The sequence below is a fragment of the Misgurnus anguillicaudatus genome, chromosome 21 (assembly GCF_027580225.2).
Source record: "Misgurnus anguillicaudatus chromosome 21, ASM2758022v2, whole genome shotgun sequence".
NCBI classification, from domain to species: Eukaryota; Metazoa; Chordata; class Actinopteri; order Cypriniformes; family Cobitidae; genus Misgurnus; species Misgurnus anguillicaudatus.
In genome coordinates, this window is record NC_073357.2 from 55,077,711 (window position 1) to 55,087,720 (window position 10,010).

At 38.7% G+C, this 10,010-nt stretch overlaps 1 protein-coding gene across 1 annotated transcript; it reads left to right on the forward strand.

Moving 5' to 3' along the window:
* The first annotated feature begins 3,444 nt into the window (after positions 1-3,444).
* On the forward strand, positions 3,445-8,858 carry dkk3a (dickkopf WNT signaling pathway inhibitor 3a). The gene is made up of 7 exons (XM_055214025.2): positions 3,445-3,701; positions 4,787-4,891; positions 5,454-5,531; positions 5,943-6,035; positions 6,482-6,626; positions 8,278-8,434; positions 8,667-8,858. Exons 1-7 carry the CDS (start codon positions 3,516-3,518, stop codon positions 8,752-8,754), a joined length of 852 nt encoding a protein of 283 aa, XP_055070000.2. The 5' UTR covers positions 3,445-3,515; the 3' UTR covers positions 8,755-8,858.
* Positions 8,859-10,010: the final 1,152 nt, after the last annotated feature.

The window sequence follows — 10,010 nt, forward strand, 5'->3', positions numbered from 1 at the left end:
GCTGCTCATTTTTACAAGATATAATTGACTCAGCACATGTGATGTAGGCTTTCCTATTGGCTGTGTGGTTTACGGTAGAGGTGTAACTCATATTCACATGAAATAATCGCTGATATACTGCAGATATAAGGTAATGACGCGGTTTGAGTAGATGACAGGTAACTGGGTGATCATGATAGTATCATACACGTTAACAAGGTGCATATATAATAAGGTCACGGGTTTGGTCTCAGATGGGCTGAACCATGAACCAGAAAATAACTGATATCGACAAATTTGCATTCTTGAAAAGACGCAATATTGTACAAAATATATTATGTGTGATAATGCTGACAACGAGCCCATGGCGCCATCCTGTGGTTAAAATATGCAGTGCGTGTTTCAATCTGCATGAACCAGTTGACAGTAAATATAAAATAAATATATTATACATCAAGATGTATTTTCAATTAGCAAAATGACATAAGAAAGTAAGTCTAGTTTTAAGACAAAAAACATACAATTTAAGTGAATTTGTGCTTAAAACAAGCAAAAAAAAAATCTATGGGGTAAGCATTTGTATTGAATTAAGTGTTTAAGAAAAAAGTTCAAGATTTTTTTTCTTACCCCATTGGCAGATTGTTTTTCATGCAGCTAAATATATGATATGATCTGTAATAATACCAGCTATATATAGCTAATATATGTACTCTCAATTTGGGTGTCAGTATGGTGCGGCTTCGATCATTTCTGGATTGCCAGTGTGGTGGAGGATCTTTCAACAAATAATTCAGAACTCTTAAGTGCACATCATGTAAGACTATTTGCACAAAACTGTTACGTTTAATCATGCTATTATGGTTAGTCAAAATTTAAGCTGTAAACTTTCATCTAGAAGGCTATTACGTTCGGAGTACATCCATTTATCAACTGCACAACCCTACTGGTACCGCGCCTCAGTTTTTGGGGGGTCTTAATTTACATCGTAAACGGAGAATTGTGTATATAATCACCTGTGTCATGGCGAAGCAAGCAAGAAAAGGCAATGGGTTATTTCTTAAACCCAAAAGTGCACAAAGCAGAACCAGAATGAAGACCAGAATACAGGACTAAAAAGTGATGACGGCAAACTACACTCGACAAAGGACAACTGAAACACAAGGACTATATATTCATGTGGGTAAACAAGATATCAAGACACACCTGGGGAAACAATCTAGAACAAGGGCCAACGAACTACAAGAACTACAGACATGGATGAATTACAGAACTTCAAATAAAGAGTACAAGACTGGGGAAACCCAAGACACGACAGTGACACCGTGCAATCTTTAGCATCAGTCAGATTTGTTTGTAACCATAGAATCTTCTCCCTACTTTTATAATGACAATATAAAAGCATGCATACACCAATTGTGTCTCTTCATCAGGAGCCGAGCTCCTTATTTCATTGTGTGCAGGAAACCACAATGACGGTCAATTCAATATCGGCAAGCAGTAATCAAGGTATGTTTAAGCAAACTACTGGTGGTGGTGGTGTATTTGACCATGCTAAATCATGGCCTTTGCCGTTTATATCATTTCTCACTCTGGCATAACGTTGCCTTCTGCGGCCTACGCGGCCTCTCTGCTATCAAGCCTAACGTGGCAGCCTTCTACGGATATCCTCTACTGCTGATATTACGTTCGACGTTTATGGTCTGTACCTTTTATCAATACTAGTGGTGGTGAATCTTATTGCAAGCTAACCTGTTGGCTTTTCCTACTGGGCATATCGTTGCCTTCTACGGCCTATGCGGCCTATCTAACCCTGGCATATCTTTGCCCTTCATGGCCTACACAGCCTCTCTCAACACGGCATATCGTTGCCTTCTATGGCCATGCGGCCTTTCTCACTCGGCATATCGTTGCCTTCTATGGCCTACGCGGCCTATCTCTATCTGGCATATCGTTGCCTTCTATGGCCTACGCGGCCTATCTCTATCTGGCATATCGTTGCCTCCTATGGCCTACGCGGCCTATTTCTCTGGCATATCGTTGCCTTCCAAAGGCCTACGCGGCCTTTTCTCACTAGGCATATCGTTGCTTTCTATGGCCTACGCGGCCTATCTCTGTCTGGCATATCGTTGCCTTCTAAAGCCTACGCGGCATTTTCCCACTAGGCATATTGTTGCCTTCTACGGCCTACGCGGCCTACTTCTCCAGCCTATCTCAATCTGGCATATCGTTGCCTTCTATGGCCTACGCGGCCTATTTCTCTGGCATATCGTTGCCTTCCAAAGGCCCAAGCGGCTTTTTCTCACTAGGCATATCGTTGCTTTCTATGGCCTACGCGGCCTATCTCTGTCTGGCATATCGTTGCCTTCTAAAGCCTATGCGGCCTTTTCCCACTAGGCATATTGTTGCCTTCTACGGCCTACGCGGCCTATCCTTCAGCCTATCTCTCTCTGGCATATTGCTGCCTTCTATGGCCTAAGCAGCAATCCCATGGCCTCTTACGGCATACGTCAATGTCAGTAGATAACAATTTCTCTTATCTGTTTCAGGAGCCTCAAAGAAACACTGGTGGGTACCGATCATCGTGATCAATTTTTGGGGATTAGATTCTGGCCTGTCTTCATCTTCAGACAGGAACCGCAAGAATCCGTGACCCCCGGATTTGAACTATGGTCGGGGCCTACGCCAAAGAAATATACTGTGTTACATTCCAACCTTGGTTGCTAACTACTGTTAAATAAACGCATATCAATTCTTAACCTATCTTCGAGTCTTTCTGGTAGAAATGTTAGCTTAGCGTAGCGTAGCAGAGGTTCTACCAGGAAACTCGAATGTTACGTCATTCATTTCACAAGGCGCAATCAATCACCCTGAGAGAATATAAGGATTGTACTCATCTGTCTTTGCGTTCGCAGATACTGATGCCAGCATTTACAACCCACCCTCCCTACCACCATCACCAGGTCGGTTCCGTCCATACTTGAGGTGGATTAGATTCTGGCCTGTCTTCATCTTCAGACAGGAACCGCAAGAATCCGTGACCCCCGGATTTGAACTATGGTCGTGGCCTACGCCAAAGAAATATTCTGTGTTACATTCCAACCTTGGTTGCTAACTACTGTTAAATAAACGCATATCAATTCTTAACCTATCTTCGAGTCTTTCTGGTAGAACTAACTAAATGTAGAATTTCAGTCCCTAAAACTTTATACGAAAACAAATATTATTAGTTTTTCACATAATAAACTACAATAAACACCATACATGGTAACAACAATCAGGTAACAACAAATACATGTGTGAAATGCAATAAACTTAGATAAACGTTACTTTTTTATCAATCTAGAATAGTGAATAAAAATATATAATGTATACAGTTAAATGAATTTAAAAAAGCGATTTTAAAGGTGAAAAATATTTTGGATTACTGTGTGTATGAGTGTGGCATCGCCCCGCCCCCGTCTGCGCAGCTGCAGCTCATCTGATGCACTGACATGATACAGACACCCTGAAACAGCAGCATCAGCAACACTGCAGAGATGTTTCTGCTTGTATTTTATCTGTGCTTGGGCATCGTTAACGGAATTATACCCGAAACATCCAAAACAGCTGTGGACATCATTGCCAATGTGGAGACAAAGATATTAGAAGAAACGACGCTAAACGAAAAGGTGGAGGAACTGAGGGAGGACACGCAGCAGAAACTGGACGACGCAGAGCATTTGGTATTCTGCTTTCATTATAACATATAATTACTTTAAAAATATTGTTCATAACTAATAAATGGCTAGTTTTGATAGGGTTATCACATGGACATGTCAATCTATTAATCTAGTAATAACTTTAAACATAGAGGCTTAAACCTAAGCAGCCTATAACAAAGTTGCTTTACAGTTAATTATAAAACTATAAAAATGTGCTTTGAGGCATGAAATCATTTAGGAATATAATGTAAAAAATAATCGGCATGCAAGAATTTTTAAGCAAAATCAACTTGGTTAGATGTCATTTAAAAAGTAAAGATCTGTTGTAAAATATTTATCTTTATATTTTTACTCTGTACTCTTATTTATTGCATTTGCTATTTGTTTTTGTGCTGTCTTAGACTTTGTATTATATTTCAATTTAATGCAAGTCACTATTATGGTAAGCACTTCTTGTATTATTGCCTTCCTATGACAAATCACTTTTTTCTCCTACTTTTTTTAAAGGGGACATATCATGAAAATCTGACTTTTTCCATGTTAACGTGCTATAATTGGGTCTTCAGTGCTTCTATCAACCTAGAAAATGTGAAAAAGATCAACCCAGTACCTTAGTTTTGATAAACCATTCTCTGCAAGAATGTGGAAAAAATAGATCATTGAAATGTGGCTCCCCTTGTGATGTCAGAAGGGGATCTTATTATAATAATGCCCCTTAATCTGCACTATCCAACCATGACACTGCCATTTAGTGCAGAGAGAGAGAGAGAGAATAATTGACAACACAATCGAGTTTCAATTTCAACAAACCACCATTATGGCGATCAGTGTTTGCATTTCATGAACTCATTTGCATTTAAAAGGGCACACCTAAAACCGGCACATTTTTACTCACACCTACAAAGTGGCATTTTTAACATACTATAATAAATTATATATGTGGTATTTTGAGCTAAAACATCACATGTACTCTGGGGATACCAAAGATTTATTTTACATCTTAAAAGAATCTTGTGACATGCTTTGGATGAAAGCATAACCTAAATGTAATGCAATGTTTTTTAAAGCGAGATTGCTAGATGTCGTTCTCCTGTTTTATTTCTCAGACGGAGAATGCAACTGCAGGACTCTCCTCAAATCCTCAGAATGAAAGCAGTATGGAGATCAATGCCGGGAATCAATCCACTTATATTACTGAGATGACTAATAAGGTGAACTAAGCTTGGGTTACTAATTAACTTTTTTTGTGATTGTGTGTTGAAACAATACACTATATTCACTTTAAAACTACTTCCATCTCATATTTAGTTTATAAGCATCACACATATACTGTAGAAGTAATAACTTGTGGTATCTAAGTAGTGTTTAGGATTAGGAAACGATCTCCAAGTGTTTTAAAGGTGCAGTGTGTAAATTTTAGCGGCATCTAGTGGTGAGGTTGCGAATTGCAACTAATGGCTTAGTTAACTGCTCAACCCTCGCTTTTATAACGTATAGAGAAGCTACGGTTGCTGCCACCAGACAAACATGTCATCTTCAGAAACAAATTAGTAAAAAAATGGGGGCACAAAATGGCGAATCCATGTAAGGGGACCCTCAGTATGTAGATAAAAACGTCTCATTCTAAGTTAATAAAACATAACAGTTTATTATGAAAGGTCTTCATACACCTCTGATAATATAGTTGTGTATATTATTTTGCATTTCTGTCAAGAGATCCTTCTAAAAATTACACACTGCACCTTTAATGCATTTCTGTGTTTTTGCTTTCAGACAACAGACAATGTAACTGATGAGATGACCATTTCTAGAGAGACACAGTCCAGTGATGCATCAAACAGCATTGATCATGTAAGCTACCTGTCTATCTGTCCGTCTGTATCTCCTCTCAAGGTCTCTCTAACCCTTTAATCTTCTCAGAGAAGTCATGTCACTTTTCCTCAGCACGTCTGGCTAAAAGGACACTGGCTGTTGTGTATTGACATCAGTGTTGACACGGTGCTGCATCTGATGTGACAGGAGAATGTCAGATATCCCACAAATCCAATCTGAGCCTTTCCAGATCTAATTGATATTTCAGAGCGACTCCTTTAGATATCCAGAGAGGTCAGGCAATAAAAGTAAAGGTTTGCTCAAAGAATAGATTCAGTCACGAGCTCCTGATTTACTGAAACTGAGGTCTGGGGACCCCCAGGGGGCCTCCAGGTGGTTCCTGGGGGGCCAAAAATATATTTTTATTTTTGACTTTTCACTTTCTTTCAGGAGTGTGTCATTGATGAAGACTGCGGGGAGGGCAAGTTTTGTCTGTATGAAACACGCATCTCCAAGTGTCTGCCCTGCAAAGAGCTTGATGCGGTAAGAGGTTTTACATTTCACTGACTTGGCACACCACAGTCGTCCTGTACAGTAAAATGTCCCGTTTGCTTATTGAATCTTGAGTTATTTCCATTCAATGATATTTTTTCTTCTAAACATAGCGCCCAGCAATGTGGCTTTCCTTCATAATGCAACTAAGCCTGCATTGCGACTGCATTGCAGCACAGCATATGTGCACCTGAAATGTGATATGCTAAAGCGATCCTTTATTGAGTTTCATAACAAAGTGCACAGATTGTTAAATATGAGCAGTCCTGAATAGGACGCATTAAGGAGAGGTCACTTCAAAGACTCCTAGCATCTCTGCCATGAAGAAGCATCTTCTGGATATGTTTAAATACTGTAAATAAGCATTACAGAAAAGGAAATGTTACATTTGTTACTTAAAAAAATATTATTGTATTGTTTAACTTTATTTTCCTCAGACATGTTCAAAAGATGAAGAATGTTGTGCAGGACAGATGTGCGTGTGGGGTCAGTGTGCGCAAAACAGCACGAAGGGAGACGCGGGTACCACCTGTCAACACCAGAGTGACTGTAAAGAGGATTTCTGCTGTGCCTTACATAAGGGTATGAATATGAGCACAATCCAAAGGCAAACTATTTTAAAGGAGCACTGTGTAGATTTTAGCGCCATCTAGCGGTGAGGTTGCGAATTGCAACCATCGGCTCAGTCCAAAGTTCACCCATCCCTTTCGAAGCACATAGAGAAGTTACGGTAGCCACCACAGGACAATTATGTCATCGTCTGAGACAACAACATAGTGACAAAATGCACTCAGCGTTTGCATGGGGCGCAAAATGGTGACCTCAATATAAGGCGACCCGTGGCTCATTAACTCGTCAATTAAGAGATAACGCTTCCCTGCCAATGACAATTTTTTCCGGCAATCCGTATTTCCGCTTTTATCCACCAGGTGGTGCCCTTACCCAACTTATAAAACCCGGAAGTATCCCCTTATGCTGCGTTTACACCAACCGCGTTTCAGGCATCAATATCGCGTCTACCGCACCTAGTTTGCCGTTTGAACAGTTTGAATGCATTTGCGCGTCTAAAGCGAAGTAGACGCGCGGAAAAAGCAAGCAAAATTTGCTTCTTGTGGGAGGGGCAAGTGCTATGCGGTTGTCTGTTTGCAAGATGGTTGATGTTGATTGTGCATTTATCGAGAGAGTTACCGGTTTGTATTTAGTCAGCTTACTAGAGGGGTAAAATAAACGGCGCGGGTCGATAAACGTCACGTGATTCAAAAGTGAAATGAGTATTTACTACTTTCCAGTTTGCCCAATGTCCTCACTGACACTCTTCCAAGTAAGGTCCTTTTTATTCCTTTCTCTATAGAAATAAGAACTTGTGTCGTATAGCTCCGGGTGACTGCTAACGAACAATATCAAGTGTTCCTTCATGTTGAATAAGTGACTCCGGGCAGGGTTGCCGCCACAGCAGCAAGCAGGCTCCTGATTGGTTAACGTGGCGCGAAAATCCGCCAAAGTTCAAATTTTTCAACTGGGGCGTCAGCGGCAAATTCGCATCAAACGCAAAATGCACAAAAAGCACCATTCGCATGTACCACGCCAGACGCTCAATTCACGGCATTCACGCGAATGAGGCGGAATTGCGTCTACCGCGCCAAAAGCCTCATCCGCGCTGCAAGACCTCCAGACACGCGTCTTCACATTGACTTAACATTGAAATAACTCGCGCTTGACGCCTTTACCGCGGCTGATGTAAACGCAGCATTAGGGCAAACAGTTTAAACTCTGTGTATGTTTTGATCATCGCTCTGTATCTGATCTCTTTCAAAAGTCCTTTACAAAAATGCAATTATCTAAGCTGTTTGCTCAAAATTTGGTATTTTAAAGAACCCTACACTGTAAAAAAAGTATACACTTTTGCATGCACTTTTTAAAGTAAGTTTTACTTGAAATTTTAAGCAATTGCATAAATTGCTTTAAATTTCATAATACTTAGGCTACTTTAAAAAAAATGGACGCAAAATGATGCACTATATTTTTAAGTACATCCAGCCTTTATTTTTTTATGTACTCATATTTGATGATAAAAAGAGAACAAATGAAGGTAGGATGAAATGTTTTTTTTTATTATGCATTATATTGCATTTCTATCAATATATCCTCCTAAAATGTACACATTGGACTTTTAAGGAAAAAGGATTTTTTATGACCTCTATCTTGACCTGTTTATATCTTGATTTGTTATCAGCCCTGTTATTTCCAGTGTGCATTCCTAAGCCAATAGAACGTGAGCGCTGCATCATTTCAGCCCATCATCTGATGGGGTTGTTGTCATGGGATATGGATGTGGACGGTCCTCAAGAACACTGTCCTTGTGTTGGTAAACTACAGTGCCAACATTTGGGGTAACTTCACAAATTTTCACTTAAAACTTCTCATTTAAAATAAAAAAACATAAAATTTGTAATTTATTTATATGAAATATATATGTATATACACAAAACAAAGAAAAGATTTATTTAAAAATGTATGAGTTTGACCACCAAACCTTTTTTGAGCACCATTGACTTCCACAGTAGTATTTTATATTATCTCACGTCCATGATGGTGAGGTCTTTAACTCGCTCTCTTTCTCAGGCGGGGTGCTCTGTGCTTAAAAAGTCTGAACTCCAGCGAGGAAGATCTCGCTGACGAGCTATACTCAGAGGTGGACTACATCCTCTAGTGAGAATCAACCTGCATTAAAAGCAAGATGAAGGAATATGCACGCTTCAACATTGCCTTTAAAAGTTTTGCAGGACACCACTATAACCATCCAAACCTATACAGGAGAAATAAAACGCTGCTTTGGAAGTCTTAATCTCTTATTGAAGAGCAACACAGCAAGTGTATACAGCAAGACTGATGAAGCATAATATAAAACAGATCATTATAATGAGATTCACTTCATCTTAGGTAAATGCAATAGTGATGCCAAGAATTTCACTCTCATGTTATCTTACTTTGACTCGCTTCAGAAAATAAAGTCAATAAAACCTTCCCCATGTCATTTTTCTTAACTTTCATATTTGTGAGTCTCTGTGTGAGTTGATTTCAATCTTTGGCATGCCCTTGGTCAATATTAAAAATATCAAGATTATATTTTCACAGTTACACATTATACAAGATGATTTTATGTTGAAAACCGTAAAAAGTTATTTAAACTAGGTTTTTACGGGTAGTGTCATGTATTTCATATTCCACAGATGTCAGGTTTTAAGACATTTAGGAGTCGTCAAATTTTACATTTAATTTAAGGTTGCACTTCCCTGAGGTACTCTTATGGCATTAATTAAGAATGTGTGCCAAACACTGAAAAAAATGATTCACTGAATTTAATCAATTTTTTTAAGGTAAGTGGTTGCAATCAATTTATTTAAGCTACATTTAAACAAAAAAGATTAGTAAAGTAAAATAAAATATAAAACTTTTGTTTAAATGTAGCTTAAATAAATTGATTGCAACCATTTACCTTAAAAAAATTTATTAAATTCAATGAATCATTTTTTTCAGTGTACTACTTTGGTAACCAATAGGGCAGGACAGTACAACAAAAAAAATATTCAGATATCATTTTTAATTTTTTTACCAGTGGGTGCGGGACACAAAGTTAATTGAGGACAGCAAATTAAACAAGGGTATATACCCCAAAAATCTTCATAAAGGGTCAGAAATTTTTTTTGCGCTGCATTGCCAAGTCCTCTGCTTATTTGCGGACTTCAGATATGGATTAAAAAATGGTTTGCAATATAACTGTCTTACATATGTTTATTAATAATAAAACACTTCAATTAAAACAAAAAACACATATTTTTTGTCATTATCTGACAATTTTAAGTGTTTTTCCTGGTGGTTGGGGCTGGGTCAGGAAAGCCACCATTTTCATAGAATGACCCACCTGTCAGCTATGAGTTGTTATATTTTATGACCATTATCGAAACA

What these genes read in the sequence shown, in the direction of transcription:
- dkk3a (XM_055214025.2), top strand. Translation starts at nt 3,516, where the DNA reads ATGTTTCTGCTTGTATTTTATCTGTGCTTGGGCATCGTTAACGGAATT. An exon ending in CTGCTGTGCCTTACATAAGG is followed by an intron (nt 6,627 to 8,277) that starts GTATGAATATGA and finishes ATTTGTTATCAG; the next exon opens with CCCTGTTATTTCCAGTGTGC. An exon ending in CTACAGTGCCAACATTTGGG is followed by an intron (nt 8,435 to 8,666) that starts GTAACTTCACAA and finishes TCTCTTTCTCAG; the next exon opens with GCGGGGTGCTCTGTGCTTAA.